Genomic DNA, 21132 nt, shown 5'->3' with positions numbered 1-21132 from the left:
GTATCTGAAAGATATCCCTGAAAGTTTTTTAACCCTAGAAAAACTTTACAATACTAAGTTTTATATAAAGAATGAATCATCGATCTAATTTCTGATCGAAAATTAAGTCTAATTTATCTTAATTTTCTTTCACAGTGAAACCAGCGAAGATGGAGAATCATTAGAGAGAAAAGTACATGTGAAATTTGCTTTATTGTAAGTAATAAAATTTCAAATATAATATTATTTACACTTATTTTTAAATAGAAATTTAATTGCTAAAAAGTGGACTAAATTTTTCAACATTCTGATTTTATACTACTATTCTTAATAATAAATACCGATATAGATAAAGCTGAATTAAATTTTAAGAACTAGGAACAGAGTAAGACCATGTATTGATGCCAGACATGCAGAAGCAATTCTTTGAAAATCTAGATAGTTTTTAAAAATAGATAAGATGGTTATAAATTCGAAACAGGACAAAATGTTGAAAATACAATAATTTTTTAAGGTTTATGATAAGAATATTGTCTGTATATTAGCGATCCCAAACAGGCTGGATAGGATAGAAATCTATGGAATTTGAAAACCTGTAAATTATTTGAAATCTACGAATGCCTACAAATTCATATTTTTGATAAAATAAAATTTGATTATTGTTGCCACAAAAATTCAGTTTTGTGTAGAATTTTCCTGTAACAATCTTCCTTTCTGAAAAATTTTTATTTAAAGAAATTTTCTTCTCGATTTTGAGAGACATTTACCTATTATGTGCTCTCCATTTTAAGAAAAAGAATTTCTGCAAGACGAAGCATCTTTTAACATTTCACAACTTCACATTGTCGATATTTCCACAAAAACAACTATGTAGATTTTTTCTTCTTGTGACAATCCCGCCACCACTGTACGAAGCAGTATCGACAGGATGTGTTAAGACTGAGTGTTCTCTTTATCATGATCCTTCCACAACACCAGCCAATTCACTAAACTGTCAACTATCGTAAAAAAAAAAAAAAATGAAAAATATGGCAAATTCTGACAAAGATATAAGCTGCTTAATTTTATCCACGATGAGGAAGACATCGTGATTGTTCAATATCTTTAAAGAGTATGGTACTGTTCGTTTTACTATTCTGAAACGATCACTTTTCGACGATTCTATCTTAATAAGGAGAGAGATACGGAGGGATGAGCGCATTTCCAGGATTCTTCGTCCTTCTTTGACCTTGATTTTCTCCCTATTAGACATTTTTTTGTTAAATTTTTTTTCACGTGTATGTGACTAGCGTGTCGTTTCTGACGGTATTATTTTAATTCAGTCCGCGAGTAATCCGATTTTTTTTTATTGTTAAATGTAAACATCTCTTACTTTTATTTTTCATTTCTCATCCCTATTTTGACTAATTCAACCCATCCTAATGCATGCGTAAGAGTGCGGAAGGTTTTAGAATCCGTTGTTAAACAATACTTTGTTAAGTGTTACGAAATCCAATGAAAATAATCCAAAGAATATGAAGAGAGATTAGAGTTTCAAAGAAACATTGCAGATCATGCAATTAAATTTTTAGAAAAGTTGAAACTTTTTTTGAAAATTGTGCTCTTAATGCATATAATTTGTGCAAAGCAGGATAGTAAATACGTAAGATATGTGTTAAAGTCATTAAAATGAATAGATAAGTTCCAGTATTTGCTTTTATTTCATAAATTAATTCTGAAATTTATATTTAACAAGCATTCCTTAAAACGAAGTTTTTAAAAATGGAATGTTTTCATTAAATACAAATTTGTATTTAATGGACATTTTTATTGAATTCGAACTTGGCTGCATCGATTAAATGATTCGATCGATTAAATACGAACTTGACACGATGAAATCGTGTTCTCCATTTCAGATGGCGTGCATCCACAGATCCTTTCGACTTTAGAACTCATGTAAGTAGTAAAGCCCTGACAACCAGCTTAGCTAAAGCTAAATGGGATCAGTACTCTCCACCTATAGAAAGGTATGAAAAAATTTTAATTTTCTTTAAATTTTAAATTTTTAAAAACTTTAAAAACTAATTCCTTAATCACATTTACTTTATTAGATGCTGTAAATTTCAGTCAGGGTAACATATTTTTGGTACAGATTTTCAAGTGCATATTAGATGGACAATTATTTCAAAACTCACTGACTCTGAATCATGCAGTTAGTCTTATTCAAAATGTGAAAATCGAAGTATAATTCTCTTACGTTTATTAGCAAACAAAAAAAAATCACTTAAATAATTTCACAAAAATATATTTAGAATAGTTCTTATTGGTTTTACAAATTTTTCAGCTTTTCAATCACCCACTGACTTGAATTGATCGATTATCCCACAAATAAGAGATACCCTTGATTTTTCTTCTGGGTTCCGTCTCTTATTGGTATATCTCGCTGTAAACTGCCTGACAATTAATCAAAATTTACCAATAAAATTTTTAAACTCTTCCATTTTCCTTTGTCAGTTGTTTTCAAATGTGTGTTAAAAAGAATCACACAAAATGACAAAATCTATTAGATCTTAAAAGATAAAAATGCACATTATTTAGTTAAACATTTAATTGATTATGGTCCAGTTTGCCTGACAGAATGTCCAACATTATCAACTCACATTTGTTGTTGGTGAAGATATATAGTAATATCAATTACGATGTTAGTTCTCGTATTCTAACAGAACAACAACATTTGAATTATCAATGTATTCGTTGCTTCTCTTCCTCGTAAATCAATTTAAAGAACTTCCTTCATAATTTCCCACATTTTTTTTCATTATTTTTTTCTTCAAGATGTTATTATTCGATCCGAATTTCTAAATTACTTTTAAAGTCATATTTTTCTTATAGCTAATGTATTTTTTTCATGACAAACTACACAAAATGGCAAAACATGATTTACGACAGAATCAATTAATGTAATTAATTTTAATGTTGCGCTGATCAACGTTCTAAATTTATTAAATATTTATTCGTTTTATGTTACTTTTGCTGCTTCGTTGCTTTAGGTTAAAATCATTTCTTCGTTAAGTTTATTTAATTTAATTATTTAGTTGATGATCGTTTGTTAATTATATCCTTGAAACATTATTGTTTCTTTTAAATATGAAACTTGCATGTCGTTCGATTTAGCATAATTTATGAAAATATCAAGTAGTGATTAGTGATTAGTTTTATTCATTTGTTTTACTACTAGGTTATTCAATGCTCTAAATATGTACACCCAGTGTGGGATCATCATGGGAACTGTCAATATAGATGGAAGTGATGAGGATCTAGATTTATATTTATTTGGAGAAAAACTAAGAATGTTGGGTAAGATTAAATGTCCGTTTCTGTAAAAATATTTTTGTTTCTTTAATAATCAAAACATATAAATTTCTAAGTACACCTTAAACAGTTATAAAGAATTTGCATCTACTCCAGAGGTCTAAAGAATGACATAGAAATAGATACTTCACTAAATGTATTAAGAAATAAAAATTTACGGTCATATATTTTCCAAAATGTACAAAATTTAAAAACAGATTCATATTTCAAAACTTTTTCTGCATTGAAACAAATCGAAATCTTATTTCAAAATAATGCCCTAGTCTTTTATACTGTAAAATATTAATGTGTAATCTGAGTAATTTTTTTAAATATAAGGGATTTTTTTTTTCATTTTTTTTTAAATATCATGCAATGATAATTCACCATGAAGGAATTTTTAATGTTTTTTTAAAAATTAGCCCCCCCCCAATTTCTATCTTTATTCAAAAGGATGCGTGTTTGTATTTTATATATTATCCTTCATTCAATAATAAAATACAGTATAAGATGATTTTATAAGTTCGCTTTTACTCTTAAAACAGGCACCATGCATAGTAAATTGATAATAAATTTCTAAAAATAGCGCTACACTTTAAGAAGTTATATATCGCTTGGTTTAATTAAAGAAATAAATAGTGTATTAAGCACTCATTACCTATTTTTAATTTTTATAAAGATGTAATAATTCAAATGTCATTATTCAAGATCTTTATATTAATTGCTGTCCATTTTTTGAATTTAAATTTTAATTTCTGAATTGAGCAGGTGTTTTGCTTTCCCATATTTCTCAGGGTCTAACTTTTGTAACTTTAACGGTCCAATATGAAGTTATATTATTATGTAAAAATCCCGCAGCTAAATAAATACTTGCTCTGCTAGATTTCCAAAAAATTCTCTTTTGAGGATATATAAGCTCAGAAAGAATTTTCACCGTTTCTTTTCTGTCTTTTTCTTCATTAAAAGTAAATCTTTTGCTTTGTAATAAGAAAGAAGAATGATGTAGAAAATATAGCAGCGAATGATTTAATACACTCCTTTTCTACTTAGTTACCGAAACTACTTTACTCATACATTATCTTGATATATATTTAGAAAATGGAAATTTCGAGAGACAGAAAACGTTTAACCATAATCAGAAAACTTATATCCAAATTCGTATTTGAATTCCTTTTAAAAATTAATTATTTGATAAAAATTAAAATGAAAGTAAAATTGATTTTAATTTGGGATTTTATTTCATTTTAGTAATTTTAATAATTATTATTCAGTATCATTTTATAACCTTAAAAAGGAATTTAATATATATAGGCAAAGAGTGAGTTCTTAGAGCTAGAAAATAAAATGATTTGCTACAATCTTTTAATTTAGTTTGAGATTATTTCTAAATTTCTGTCGCAAATATTCGTTAAAAATAAGGCATTTTTTATTACGTTTCTATGTATGAATTTAATTTAAAATTCTTATTTTAATAAGTTCGTTATTTTTACTTTCCAAAAGTGAAGTGTGTTGAGGAAGATTTCTAAATCCAGCAAAATGATTTTTGATATATATATATATATATATATATATTGCTAGCATTGTGACATCTGTTTTCATTTATCAGCCAAAATATAAATTTTTTCTTTTCATCTGAATTCCAAACTATATATTAAGAAAATTAAATTTTCAAAATTTGGTTGTGTAGTTGTTTGGAGTGTAGTTTTGCACAGGATGTACTTAGACACTCTCTATTTAATATGGATCACTCTGCGTAAGCTTCTCTTACCTCCGAATTTAACCTCAAAATACTTTTATTTAATGAAAATTTCTAGCTGAATAGAGGACATTTCAAGAATTGTATTTTTAGTATAATTGACCGTATCTGTACAATTTTCTTTCCATTATTTGCTCAAATACACAAAGAATGAATGTACTTCAAATAGCATGTTTCAACTATATTTAGCGATTTCTATAATGATCAGAAATAAGCATATTTATATAACTAAAATTTCGTTGAATTATACTTTACAGGTGATATTCCATCACTAAAAGGAACAGAATCCTTTCACGTCCTAGGGCATGTTCCTAAAGTAAGAATAAATTGTCCGTTTATTGTGTTTTATTTTATTTAAAATTTCCTTCGTGATATTTTTAATAAAAAAATTTAATAAGCATCATGAAAATATGAGTGAATGTCTCATATTTTCTTGATATTTATTCATATTTTTGCACAACGTTTTCTTTCTTTCTTTCAGAATGGGCGTTTTGTGCATATTATGGAAGTGTCCATTGCCAATGTGGCAGAAAAGTAAGAAAATACTATTAAGTATTTTATGAATCAGTGTATACCCATATATATCACTATATGTAATCAATTTTTCATCATGGTCATCTTTCTTTGATAACTTTATACGGAATTCCATGTGAAGAAGACTTTTGCCATAAACAACTATTTATACTTAGCTGTTGTTCTAGTAAAAAAAAAAAAAAAAAAAAATTAAATTTTCATTGATACGAAGATATGCTTTAGTCTGGTTTTTACACTTCATTTATTTATTTAATTATACTTCTTGGAATTTTCTATTAATTACTTTTTACTTATGCTATGTTAACTGAACGTTTTAGGGATAATAAAAGTTTTGGACATCGATTGTATTATATTAGTTAAAAAAAATCGTGTGTTTTATCTGCCCAAATAGGTTGACTCAACAAAAGTTTAGTGATTTTTTTCTTTTAAAAATGGAACGCAAATTATTTTAACTAAATATAATTTGGCAGTAACAATATTTTGTGTAAGTAAGTGAAGCTAGTAAGTTAAATAAATAAATAAATAACACAATATAAAAAGATATCAATGAAAAAAAAGAAAAGCAAGTATCTCGTCCATACAAACGGACTGTTGCTTTTTTTCAACAAGATTCTTTGCTGGCTCGGCAATTTACTCTAGCCGTTCTCAGCCATTTAGAAATGAAAGAAAAAGTAGAAAGAAAGAATATGTGACGCTAAAACTGAGTAAAACTTCTTATTTTTCTTTCGATGCTTTTGCATCGAAAGAAGAAAAGGAAGAAAGATATTATTCTTTCATCTCTAGTGATAAAATAAGTAATCCAGTAGTTTACTTTTTAAATATCCCGATTAAAAGTGTCTTTTTGTATTCGTTAGTGCTGAAATAAGTAATCCAATATTTTATTTTTAAATATACCATGATTGTAAAGGTATTTTTCTATTCGTTAGTTCATTTTATTTTCTTCGCACTGTTACAGACTTCTCATTTATCATTATAGTTTATTTTTTGGATTCGCCACTTCGCTGACAGGTGGAATACGACCTATTCAAGCCAAAGATTTCTCTTTGGAATCATTAGTCAATGAAGAGAGAGCAAAGAAGGATATTGAAGCTAAATTCCGCACCAAAAGTAATTTCCGTGTTTCCTTTTCTACGTAACTTTGATATTTGTTATTTAAATCATAGAATTTATTCCTGAAATTCATCAAAAGAGTCAGTTTACAATTCTTATAATGGAAATTAATTAATCTGTCTTCATTTGCTATTAATAAATTTGTCATTTTGAATTTGATTTCAAATATCTTTTATAAATGTATATACAATGTTAATTTTTGAAACTTTAATATACCCTAGACTTATTCAATGTTTGTCTTATATATAGTATCTATTTGACTTGTATATAGCATATTGTCTATATATATTTCACTTATATATAGCATGGAAATAACATTTTCTTAGCATTTCGGACGTTACATTGATTTTAATAACCACACGCCCTTGAATCAATACAAATGAATATGTGTTATTTCTGAATATCAAAAAAACTTCTTATTACAAAAAAAATATTTCCAAAACAATAATTATTCCTTTCATTCAAAGTTAATGAGCAACTTTTTTACCTGGTGTAACATAGAAATAAATTAACATTAACACATGAAGTTTGAATATTCAAACCAAACACGGATTGTCTCTCATCCATTTTATAAATTATATGCTGATTTAAGCAAGTAGGGTTTTTTTCTCTTTTTTTTATTTAGGTTTCAGTAAATGCGTTGTTCGAATAACTTGAGTTGACTGCCTGCAACACATGTTCAACAAGTTGAAAACAAAAGTGGTATTTAAAACTTATAAACAATTGATAAGAGTTTAAATATTTCGAAAAGGTTATCGTTAAATGTCTTCTCTGATATTGAAATGATTGTTGTTGTTGTTGTTATTTTTGTTAGATAAAAGAATTTATAGGAAATTGAATATTTTTTTTTTCAAAAATTGGCAATGATATCTCTGTTTACTTTTCTTCATAAAAGTACTCTTTGTTAAATTGTGCTTCGCATTTTAGAAGTTTTGTCTGAAAATAATAACAAAATATCTGTTTAATACTGTAAATTTCTCTCATGCAGTAAGATCAGAAAGCAAATTCTTGAGATAAGTTATTTGTATCATTTTCCGAAACAATTATAATTGGTGATTTTTTGAAAAAAATAGACTTGCCTAAATTTGGCTGATGTGTTAGTTTTTATTAGTTCATAGACTTAGGCAACAATACCAGACTGTAGATTTTACATCAAAGTATTTCATCAAACCATTGTCCGGAAATGTATCTGGACCCTATATCAATTATGAGTAAAAAAGGCATCGATTATTTATTAAATTAAATTCTCTTTTTTGCGGTAATAAGAAAGATGGCCTCAATATTTTCTGTGAGTAGAAAGTTTTCTGTGAATAACTTCGTTGCAGTCGCAGATGTTTTATATGCTGCTCAAGTCTGATTGAAGTGAATACATTAATATGTCGAATACGAAGAACATAAATATAAGACGTCATAAGACGCTTATAGAGTCAAATTGATCAAATCCACTTATTACTTTGTAACCTATCACTCTATTCAAATTCCTTTTCTTACTCTATCTATGACACTACTGCACCGGCTCAAACCGCCATGCAAATTCTATACTGGCTGGCAGGTTTCTGTTTCAAATGAAGGTTGTGGAATATAAAATGAATTGTCATCAAGGGATTTCACTTTGCACCCTGCATCCCTCGTTTGAAGTAAGAACTGACCCATTAATATAGAATATGAATTGCCGGTTCGGCTTGATTAATAGTGAAAGGGTTATGGAAAAGCGTCAGTATATTTTCTTTTTTCATGACTTTTATTTTGAAGAATCATAATCGATGAATGGAATAAATAGTAATCCATTATCCATTGCTTTTCATTGTATTATAATCAAAATTTTTATTTCAGACAAATTATTCCAATTAAAAGGGAAAGTCTCAGGAAGGCGAAATAATATCCTGATTAATGAAAGTTGGAATGAGCGTTTAACAGTTGACTGTCTTGATTTTGAATTGAATATATTACATGCAATCGATATGGTGAAACCGAAAGGAGAAGAATCTAATTTATTAGCAGGAGGTGAGACAGGAAAAGGATTTCTTTTGAACGGGTAAGTATTCAAGGCTGCTGAATTGAAAGAAAGTACTGTAATTGAAAATAATAATTAATATAAATTTTTAAATTAATGTAATGAATTAAATTTAAATAAAATTTAATGTATATAAAGAAATTAAATTAATTAAAGTAATTAAATTTAAAATAATTAAATTAATTAAATTCAAATTAACTAATTTTAAATTAAAATAAAAAATAAATTAAAATTAAAAATTTAATTTAGTTGTATTTTTTTATTATTTAAGTTTTTGAAAGAGTTAATATGAAATGATATCGGCCTTTATATGCTTTTCATATACTTTCATTTTCTTGTGCTTTAGTATATAACATATATTAAATTAAAAAAAATTATAAATTGTTGCAAATAGATTTTAATTTTTAATTATTTTAACCAAGAATTTCCCCGCCCCTTTTTTTCGTGTTAATTTTCAAATCATATACATAATATTTAATAACACAAAATGAATGAAAAAGACTCTCAATATCTAATCGAACTATACGGCTTAAAAATATAATTTATTCATATAATTTATTATTAATTCATTATTATTTTCTCCGTGATAGGATTTTAAAAAAAAGAAACAAATGAAAACAGACTATTTTTATATTAATAGCTCTGTATAAATATTTAACTAACATACACCATTAACATATTAGTTAAATTTAATACATGTTTCAAATGTGAAACTAAATTGACAAGTTATTGAAAGAAGGTCCCTGATTATGTGCATTGTCCAGGGCTGCAAAATTTCTAAATATGCCAGTGATTATGTAAAATGTAGCAAGATTTTTTATGTAATTGGAAGAATGATTATTAATTCAATTTACTGATTTTTTAATGCATTTGTAGATATATCTAGGAGATATCTGAACTGAAATAAAATTTTTGGGCAATCATATTTTTAACTATAAATTTTTATACTTTATAAATTTATCTATCTCCATCAATATCTAGTTCATCTGACCCACAACAAAAGAACTATTAAATAATTCACGAACCGGTTTTAAAAGAATTTCTTCTGAAAGGATAATCATTCTGTGCGTAATGCCAATTTGAAAATATATCATTTAAAATATTAAGTAAGAATTTTGATTTTTTCCTGACGAATTTTTTCTTGTATCTTGTATCTATACAGAAATATATAGAAATTATTTTTTCGTTGTTTATATAGTTGTATTTTTTGCATTTAGGAAAATAACAAATTCTTCGCGAAAGACGATTTCCCAGAAAATTTCTAGTAACTCTGAATCAGGTAAGTAATAAATTGCATGTAATACGTCGCTCACTCAATGTAAATCAAAATTAAGCTTCTGGGCGATATTGAAATAATATCTGTCTCTGTGGTCTGGTAACTGTCTTAGCCATTACCCAAGGACATGCAATAACAATAAGAATGAAAGCATGCCTAAGACCTGTAACACTTAGGCAAAATTTTATTTGATGCATTATTTTATTGGAGACTGTCTTTCCTAATTATGATATTTCAGCGACATCAATTAGCTCGGTGGATGAAGCTTTATAATATCAACTTAAAAAGAACAAAAGCGATAAATTTCTATAAAAATTATATGTTTAAAGTAATGGGTAACTAAGGAAAATACTGATATTCCGTATGCTAAGATAAAAATTGATGAGATTCTAATTTAAAGGCAATCATATTGAATTCCTCATTAGTGATTTTTAAAATGGTACCTGTTAAAAAACCTTTGATAGAGGATAATCAAAACGGAAAACAATTTAACAATTTTACTCTTTTTATATTGCATGTTCATGGTTTAAAAATTAAGCGGTACAGTAGAACAAATTTCCTGCTAAGAAATTGTAATTTATAAGCAATTGCAGCGTTGTTAGAGTAATAATAGGCAGTTGTGGTTAGTGCAGTTAAACATATATATATATATATATATATATATATATATATATATATATATATATATATATATATATCCCGAATGACAAGCTGACGATGTTCTCGCTCGTTATACGCGCTTTGCGATTTTCTTATGTTTTATTTCTTTCTCCCTCTTTTTTTTTTAACGACCAAAGTCGTCATTTATTATTTATTTTATCACTTCGCTTTTATCTCGTGCGACTCGCTCTCTGAAACACCGGTGACGAAACGAAATCTTGTCATTCGGGATATATATATATATATATATATATATATATATATATATATATATATATATATATATATATATATATATATATATATATATATATATATATATATATATATATATATATATATATATTTGTGTGTGTGTGTATCAGCTATGACATGAAATATATATTGACCTGATGATGTAGAAATTCGGAATAATATTTGTGAACAACTTCATTGATTTTAAAATTTTATAGCAAGCCGTGAAAAGAAAGAAAAAAATTTATAGAGCAATTGACAAAAGAACTACTATATAGATTCTCAAAATTTTCATTTCATTTCATGCAAATACTTAAAAATTATTTGGGAAGAGCTTCATTTTTAATGAAATTTGTCCTTTCACAAGATATTTCTGACCTAAACCAGCTCCAACTGCAGTTTGTTACAATGAGAGGTTGCTCTAGACTAGTTTAAATTGGTCTCACCACGTGGTTATCATGCGCAGAATATTTTCTCATTAGTTGTGTTCTAGCTGAGTTTGGAACTAGTGCAAATAGCCTGGTTCACATGTTTATGAAAAGAAATGGATACAACTGCTATGAAAGGGCACTGCCTAGAGTTGATACCAAAGTCAGCCTACTTATGTGAGAGATATTCCTACCTCAATTGTAGTTGAAAACTCTTTTCAAGGTTTTTAATGAGCAATATATGTTTGCGGCGCTTTCTTCAAAACCGAAGAGTTTATGTAGAGAGAAACGTGAAACGACACTTCTAACAGGCAAATTTACATTACAATATATTAAAATTCATTTTAGCAAGATAAGTGCAGATCTTCAAAGAGAATTATTGGTTATAGGTGTGAGTGTTTGTTCATTGACAATAGGACGAACTCTTGTTGAAATAGATGGAAGGATAATAATGTTAATCTCAAGATTCGAATGAAAAAGAAATGTTTTATTGGGATAAGAAATATGATATCTAAACTGCATAAAACTAAAATAAGGTTGTATTAAGGTTGTTATAAGGATGCATTCTTTTCTGTGCACAAGTGTTTGAATCGACATTTGTCTTACAAAGCGCTGTAGAACCTTCAAGGAACAAATTTTAAATAAACATTCTCAAATTCAGAGGCTTTGGGATTACATTACATCTAGAATATCGGACATTTTAGTACCAGTTAAAAGAATGATGGACTCCAAAAAATATATTTCACTAATTCAAAAGGCAAAATTGTATGTTTTATGCATATGTTCATTGGCAGTGTTTCTGCATTTCAACAAGATCTTACTTTATGCTATAATTCCAGCTGGTTAAAAATTTCATGAAAATAAATTAATAGTTTTGCATTGGTCTGATGCTTCTCGAAGTGTAAATTGTGTTGACAATTTGTGAAGTATTGTGAAGAGACGTATGAGTAAGACGGATGGTTCAACAAAGAAAAAAAATTGATAGTGCACTAAAAGTTGCTTGACGATAAAGATGGAATATTCATGGAATATCAGGGCTCTAGACCTGCGACCTCCTCCTGCTTTGAATATATACATTCTTCTAAAGGAAATTACAGAAATGATTTATAAATAATGCACTACAATTTTTTTTTCGTGATAACAACGACGAAAATTTATATTTTAAATTAGTGAAATGGACGCAAAACGGGTGCAAGATATCCTTAAAATAGAGGATGACATATTTTCATCTAAATTGTTATGCCATGCATGTAAGTAAACTTAAACTAATTAAACTATATTTGTGAGAATTTTTGTGTTTCTTAACTATTAATTTGTACAGTACTACAAGGGAATCTCCAAATCTTAAAGAAATATGTGATAAAATCTGAGAGAACTATGATCAAAAATTGAGCCGAATCATTTTCCTGTTATTATCTGAACATATTAAAGTATTCTAATATTTTTATCTCCTCAAAATATTATCATAAATTAATGTTACAGCTGTTTTTGAAATAGATTTTTATACATCCTTACCTGCTGCATTGTCTCAATATATAATTGAAATTAATAATATTAAAATTTTTAGCTATCCCTCGGGAACTTTTGTTTCTATAAAATTTTTCAGCTTGGACCTCATTTTCATTCTTTAGTCTCTTCGTTTATTTAAAAAAAAATAACTCGCCGTTAAAACTTATATTTTCTTGGCTTTTTAAGCTACTACTCCATTGGTTGTACATTTCTCAGAGAAGATTTGTCAAAACTCAGATGTAACAGGTGGAAAAGGATCATCCTTAGGAAAACTTACAGAACTTAGTAAAGAACTCCAAAGTGTAAGTTCAAAACGAATTTCTTTAAATTAATGTGGAATATTTTAATTCTTTAGAAATTATTACATCGCATATTTTATTTTATTGAAGTTTGTGGTTCCAAATGGAATTGTCGTCACTACAAGAGCTTACGAATTGTTCAACACTGATGATATTTTGAAAGAAATTAAGAAATTGGAAAGCGTTCTTTAGTAAGTTCATATTTGATTAATTATATGTTTTCAATAGTAAGTTCAAGTGTAATTAAATATGCAGCTAAATTATGAAATCTAAATTCTTATATAGTAACCAGGTTTTGTTAATCATATTTAGTAAAATAACTTTGGCACTATTCTATTTGAATCAAAAATATTTCAATTGCCTTCAAACAATACTGACCACGTTATGAAGTTTTCAATTTGTTTATTTTAATCCATTCAATGGCGCTCGAAAAAAGCAAATATAATCGATTGATGCAAGTTCCTCCAGGTCCGTCATTGTTCTTTAACCTTCTAAAATTAAGATTTGCAAAATTTGGTCAACGAATCGGAAAGTTCAGCACAAAAAAGGTGGGTTTTTTTTCTTTTAAAACATTAGTGTGTCTAGAATAAATTTCTAAATTTTACTGATAGAACTGGGAATTATAAAAGGATTTGTACTTTATAATTTTGTTAGGAGTAAAACGAGTGATAAAAATAATGCAAAACAAAAAATTTCGTTATTTATTTAATTTTTCTAACAGGATATATATACCTTATCTAATGGTTTAAAAATTAGTTGATGAAATAGACTTAGAGAGGACACTTTATAGTAGAAGTACATTTCAGAAATGTCATTCTAAGTAAGTAAATTAAATAATGTCCTAATAAATTTTAAAAACAAAAGAAAATATAATTTTTTATAAGTTACTAATAAATTTCAAAGAATAGCACAACATTTAAATAATTTTTGTAAGTGATAATTTAAATGTATGATTACTGTATGGGAAATAAAGGTAGCCTTTTTGAGAAGTGAATTTAAAACTTTATTAACATTTAATAAGAAAATAGTAAAGTTTTAAATAAACTTCTAAGTAATAGAAAACTTTAAAATATTTTTCTAATATGAGATACATTTTTTTTGCTTTTTTTCTCAATGTAAACATAATTTCTCATTAAAACATTTGTTTACCGTTTAATTAATTATCAAGAAAACATTCCTTGAGCCTCATAATAAATGTAAACTAAATTTGAAGAAAATCTTTTTAATAGTTTTGATTTTTATTGGGTATTCTGTAATGTGTAGGTGCTAATGATTTTTACATTATGATTAATGATTAATGAACAAAATATATTTAATTCACATTTTTTTTTTCATTTCTAGCCAAGATAAATTGGATGAAACGAAAGCAGCATGTCAGAGGTAAGTATAAATTTTTGAAACTGAATTAAATTTCTTTTCACCTGCGTTCCAAAATATTTTGTATTATTTGAGTCAATAAATGCAATACTGAAAAAATTAAAATTTTTAAATTCTTATCCCAATCTTTAAGTCAAATGAGACATATTTCATTAAAAAATACTTTTGTAACACTGATATTTCTAGAAACAAATTCTAATCTTCATCGGCTAATACTAATCAAGCAAAGAAGTTTTGAATTTTTCTATTAGAAACAATTTTAAACCTCTTTAAAAGTTGTTTCGAAAAAGATATTCAGTCACTCAGTATTTATTTGGAAATCAACTGTTTGAACTTGGACTAAAGAAATGAAATAAATATTTCATAGATGTGGATTTTCTTAAAAAATATTAGTATCACAAGAATATTTTATTAAATATGATTGATAATTCAGAGAAGAGCTTAAAAACTACTCTTTCATAATTCTTAATTGGCTGTCTTTAATAGATATAATCATTTAAAACCTTATTTTTTGTTTGAAATTAGAGCCTAACTCTGATGGCTTGGAAATTAGATATTGGGGCATTATTGGAGGGGCATCAGATGTGATTATATAAGAAAGATTAAGAATTTTTAAGGAATAAAGAAACAAAGAAAATAATGTTTGACCAAAACAATTTTTTACAGGTGAAAAATTTCCTATCATTGAATTTACTGGTATTTTCTAAGATATTATTTAAAAACCGTTGGCTTCTTCTGTGTATATATGTTCAAAGATGCGTATATTATTTTATAGATTAATGGACGAAGTTATAAAATCTTCGATACCTGATCCAATTCTCCAAGCTGTAGTTACAAATCTTCAGAATGCATTTCCGGATAGAAAACATGATCACAAATTTGCTGTTCGTTCATCAGCCACTGGTATGTCATAAATAATATGTGTAAATATATTAAATAAAAGAGTGTTGAAGTCTAAGCAATAAAAGGTAATATTCAAAATGTCAATTTATTGTTTCAAGAAAATGCATAAAAATATTGGAAAACATTAAAACATTTTGGAACAACAAAATACTTTCCCTGATATTATTGTAGATATTAAGGTTCATTCATTCATTAAAATGATGGCTTACCTTTGATATTTACTCTGTATTTTTACTTTTAGTTATGAATTGAAAAAAATGGGTGTAATTAATTAAATCTTATAGCTCAGTAAATACTGGAAGGCAAGAAATGCTGATTCAACGAAATTACTGTGAGCGTTCGAGACTTCTGAATATCTCTGAAATATTTCTTACCATTTTTTCTTAAGATGATGAATTGAATGACGGTGGCACATGCTTTTTTGTTAGAGTCATTCGCTTTCATGAGCTTAGAGGACAGAAAGGTTTCCTGGGAACTTTCAAAGGATGTCCGAGCATGCATTATCTTAATAGCCATCATTTAAATGGGGTCCTCTTTTGTAAACTAACTCCTTAAAAACATGGTCTGTCCAGCATCCTTTGAGGCCATAGGAATATTTTTTTATTCTTTGAAAGAGAAACTCGGTCTTTCTAGTATTCTGAGGTACATGAATTCGAATGAACTTAAAAATCAGAAGGTTAAAATGCTATCAGACCCTTCATTCCTTAAATACCTTTCCAATGTTACTTTATATTCATACACGAATTACTTTTATATTCATATATCATAAACTAACATTATTTCCAAATACGTCACAAGTCTTCAACTCTTAATTAAGATATTTTACTTAATAATATATATCTATATATTATAATCTACATATTTTGTTTTATTCGAAAATGTTTCTTTTAGCTTATTTCAGACTATTTAGAGCTACAGAACATTTGAAAATAATTACATTAAATCAAATTTCATGTTTCATAATTAAACCTAAAATTTTTATTATGTGCAATTTTTCTATGTGGATATTTTTAGACTATTCCATCTCCTTAAAAAGAGGGCAATATTTTTTCAAGTACCGACGGTTCATAAAAAAGCAAAATGAATTTATTATCAAATGTTATGTATAAATGTAGCTACATTTCAAAAATTCAGACATTTTTCAGATCGATAGACCATATTTCAGATCCCTTATTCGAAAATGTTGCCGCTAATGATTCCAGATGGGCTTAGTGATCCTTCGAATCTCTTCATTTGTCTGGAAGTTCTCTGAATTTTCTTTTAGGAAAGAATTGGAAATAACATATGTAGACATTCTTAATCCAGACACACAGTTTTGGAATGTTGGACAGTCAGCTCGTTGAGAAGGATTACAACCTTTTTTATGCATTATGGTGAATTGATAAACCCGCTAAACAAGATCGTCTGTTGAGATAATCTTCAGTTTTTGTATCCTTTAGCGATAACAGAGTTTAGAGTCAAGTTGTTTTTTTCTTATGATAAATCGGATATTGAAAAAAAGATATTCTTTGTACTCTCTACATAAGATAAAAGACTGTGCTGAATATCAGTCATAAAACTGCATTTATATTGCTTTTAAATAATATGCAAATTAGACATATATATATTTCAGATTTTCAATATATGCAAATAAACGTCATTTGTGTTACAGCACCATCTATTGGTGAATTTTTGTACTAATTTTTTTAAATTAATAAATGTAAAGCACATCATGTGAATAATCTGAAGTTCAAATTTTATCTTATTTGGACCAATAGAACGCATTTTAGATCCCTCTGAATTAGGTAACTTATTTCTTGCTTACCCTGCATATTTATTAATCATGCAGATATTAATTATATAAATATAAAAATTTTGAATTACTTAAATACCTTCACTTTATTATTGAATTTCTAAGCTTCTACAGCTCAAAAATTATGTTTTCATGACATCTATATTGCTTAGATTAATTAGTTTACTGGTAATGCACAATATGATTTGGTGTAAGGAGATATCATAAAAGTTATTTATGAGAGAATATATAATCAAAATAATATCGATTCTCACATAACTTTTAAACATTGGGATTTTTTTTAGGAGAAGATACAGAACAGATGTCCGCAGCAGGACAAATGGAAACTTTCCTTGGAGTAGCTGGCATTAGTGAGGTAACCAATATTCTTATGCTTTGTAGGAGTAAGATGTCAGAAAATTTTGATTATTAATATAATAGTTGCCACCTGATTCATCTATGACTCACGATTATTTGCTAATTAGATAACCAACCCCTTCTACATTATAGTAGAGAAATAATTAAAAAGAGGCAATATAGTAAAATAAATAATTTAATTCATAGACTAGAATCAGGATATTAGATGTGTTAATAAATAAAAAATGTTCTTAATTGTTGTTTTTATTTCGGTTACAGATAATGGCTGCTATTAAAAAGTGTTGGGCGTCTCAATTCAGTTTCATTGCTGTTCAATACAAAAGGTAAAATTTGTTCCATTATTTGAAATATTTTTCTTGACAAAATTGCTTTTTAATCGTAAATCATGCATTTTTGTTATTATTGTTCTAATTCGCTATCTTTTTCTGTATATTTTAATTGCTATGCTTGCACAATTTCTTAAGACGCTTCTTGCAGTTTTCACAAGAATAACATTTTGTCGAGGATATACCTCAACTAAATACCTTTTGCAATACGGTATAATCTAATTGACTGATTCGCTAGGAAAATCAAAATGAACTCTGTCGTAAATGTGTGATAACCATCGTTATTATTATATTCAAGGCTTAGCTCATGTGCCATTATTTTATACAGGAGTACATTGAAAGGGATAGTAATTTGCCCCATACCATAACTGTACAAAACCAGGGAAGTGAGAAGCAATCACCATACCGGAAGCATCTTGTCCCCATATCTCAGATGCCTCTCGTTGGGATTTCTCATATAGGTATATGAGAGAATCATGCACCCACTCTTCACATATTAGTACATTATAATAGGACACCTTTCATACCTTATATAATAAAGAATTTTTTCCCCAGTTAAATAAATTCAAAAAAAATTGAGCACGGCACCTGAACTACTTTATTAAATATGTTCTCAGAGTAAATCTTGATTATTCTCACAAATCACAATTCTATAAAAAGTACAATATTGTAAAACTGAATTGCAAACAGTAATTTTGAGTATTTTAACCCGGAATAAATAAAATTTAATTAAAGGAACATAAATATAAATAAGAGAATGAAAAATAAATAATTAAGAAATATAAATTATTATATACATATAATAAAAGCATTTTATTATTTATATTTTTATTATATTTATTTACAAGCAGAGGTAGAATTGGAATGTGAATAATTCGAGCCCACACCATTGTTGCACTCACTAGAGAAACTAGAATCAATCACTTATTTGGTGGCCTCTTTTCCGTTAGATTTATCATATAAATATAAAAGCTAGTGAAAAATTTGATTTGGTGTAAACTGCTCTTCATTACTAAGATGTTAAAACTCATATTGATTTTGCAAATTTTTTTTATATTTTTTCTTCAAATAGATTCATAGTTTTTTAAAAATAACAAATTATGATAAATAAATCTAAAAAGAAGTATATAAATCAATTTTAATACACTTTTTATGTTTCAAAAATATTTCTGTTTTTCAATTGAAGTGTTTTTGCCTTTTGTAACAATCCATATTTTTCTGTGTTTTGATCATTTCTACTTTTTTATAAGTTGTCAAAATATCTGCTTTTTCACTAGAATTTTCTAACTTTAAAATACTTTTTAAGATTAACATTGAAAATATTGAAAATTTTCATTAAAAATTTTCAATTTCACAGGCAGAATGGTCAGGTGATAAACAGTCCAATGGCTGTTGTTGTTCAAGAAATGATTCCTTGTGACATAGCAGGAGTTCTTTTTACTTGCGATCCTCTAACAGGAAATCCAACAAGCATGAGCGTTACTGCCAATTATGGATTAGGTGAGGTACGATACAATTTTACAAATTCATCAATTTTTTTCAATAAAATTTATCTTAATTTATATGGCATGTGTTCTTAATCATAATGCATATATTTTCAGTCTGTAGTGTCTGGATCAGAAGAACCAGATACAATTGAGATTGAAAGGCTTGATGAAAATAACTTGACAATTAAGAACAAAATCATTGGATCGAAGAGCCGTAGAATAGTTTTGAAAGGTAATTTGGCAATGTAGCATATATTTTTTTATATAAATCTATCAAAATATTAAAATTGGAACAAAGCGCTTTTATCATGAAGAAATGGAAAATTCATTAGCATAAAATTTAAAAGTAATATATTGATCATATTGTGTTTTAATTTTATTCTGAAATTGATAGTTCATTGAAATTAAATATTCATTAAAGGATTAGTAAGGTATATCTTTGTCAAAACTGGAAAAGGGCTTAAAGCATCTTTTGTTTGGAAATGTCACATGTAGAATAATTTATAAGAAAAGATATATATATTAAACTAGCCGCCTTTGGCGACCAGCTGGTTCGCCAATCTTAATGTCAGTTTAAATTTTAATAATTAAATATTTTACGCAATTCCTACTTTAATAGATTCTTCATCAAAATATTTTAAAACTTCAAATTTTGATAGTCATATAATTCACTCATAATATTATAAAAGCCTTCAGTCATAACGTAATATGTATCTCTCTCATTTTCTGTTACCTCCCGTAGAATTTATGCTTTAAAATAAAGTGGAAAGAATTAATATAATAATATTTTTTACTGAAACAAAGAATTTTTTTTAATAATATGATTACTGATAACAGAGTCACTGAGAGTTTAAACTTTATGGGAACTAAAGAATATCTTTCTTAATTTATGTAATATCTCAAGAATTTCTCAACAAAATTTTCTCAGATTCATCATGAACAGATAGATTAATTAACAATGTTTAATTTTAAATGCATCAAACACTAAGAAAATAAACAGAATCTTTTAAAATAATTGGTCGAAAACAGGTTTAAAAAAACTACTTAAAAAACGATGTACTTAAAACTATAAGCATATACAAAAAATATACAACCAACATAAATACAATTTAATTACAAAAGCATGCACCTAACCTAAAAATAATTTAAATCAAGAATCATCCGTTGATAATATTTTCAACAATCAGAACATAATGCGCATGCGTGAATTTTCAACGCCAGTTACGGTAACGCAAATGCCTGAATTTTTGGGGTAACGCTATGCAGATTAGACATTTTTAATTTCCTTTATTCTGTGTTATTTTAATTCAAAAGTACTTCAGAATAAATCTGAAAGATGGATTAATTAACAATGTTTAATTTTAAATGCATAAAACATTAAAAAAATAAAAGAATCGTTTGAAATAATAGGCCGAAAAATGTTAAGCCTAGCCTCATTACTGTTGGGAAAAGAAAACTGAAGCCTTACTCATTTGGCGGTGAGGAAAAATGGAAGATTTCTTTAGGTGGGAAAGTTAGTTTTTAATTAATAATTAAAATTCTAATTAAAAATTCAAAAAAATGGAAAAATTCCCGAACTCTAAGGTATACATGTACCAAATTTGGTAGCTGTAGGTCAAATGACCTGGCCTGTAGAGCGCCAACACACACACACACACACATTGAGCTTTATTTTTAAGTATATTAGATGTAAGCTATCCTATCTTTTAAGTTAGATCAAACTGCACACGGTATGCAAATTTGATTAAAATCGGTTAAGTA

At 27.2% G+C, this 21132-nt stretch overlaps 1 protein-coding gene across 1 annotated transcript in view; it reads left to right on the top strand.

Annotated features, from left to right (window-relative positions):
- The window catches only part of LOC129968612 (uncharacterized), a 59476-nt gene that overhangs the window by 15520 nt on the left and 22824 nt on the right, over window positions 1-21132 (top strand). Inside the window, exons 4-19 of the mRNA XM_056082676.1 lie at window positions 136-195; window positions 1875-1985; window positions 3197-3315; window positions 5323-5381; window positions 5547-5599; window positions 6576-6706; window positions 8543-8744; window positions 9941-10002; window positions 13017-13132; window positions 13220-13320; window positions 14471-14509; window positions 15282-15409; window positions 17486-17556; window positions 17817-17881; window positions 19242-19389; window positions 19486-19603. Coding sequence (XP_055938651.1) covers window positions 136-195; window positions 1875-1985; window positions 3197-3315; window positions 5323-5381; window positions 5547-5599; window positions 6576-6706; window positions 8543-8744; window positions 9941-10002; window positions 13017-13132; window positions 13220-13320; window positions 14471-14509; window positions 15282-15409; window positions 17486-17556; window positions 17817-17881; window positions 19242-19389; window positions 19486-19603 — 1583 coding nt within the window. The remainder of the gene's footprint in view (window positions 1-135; window positions 196-1874; window positions 1986-3196; window positions 3316-5322; window positions 5382-5546; window positions 5600-6575; window positions 6707-8542; window positions 8745-9940; window positions 10003-13016; window positions 13133-13219; window positions 13321-14470; window positions 14510-15281; window positions 15410-17485; window positions 17557-17816; window positions 17882-19241; window positions 19390-19485; window positions 19604-21132) is intronic.

The sequence above is a fragment of the Argiope bruennichi genome, chromosome 5, assembly GCF_947563725.1.
Source record: "Argiope bruennichi chromosome 5, qqArgBrue1.1, whole genome shotgun sequence".
In the NCBI taxonomy this organism is placed as follows: domain Eukaryota; kingdom Metazoa; phylum Arthropoda; class Arachnida; order Araneae; family Araneidae; genus Argiope; species Argiope bruennichi.
Note: the sequence above shows the minus strand (reverse complement) of the source record. Positions and strands in the feature narration are given on the sequence as shown.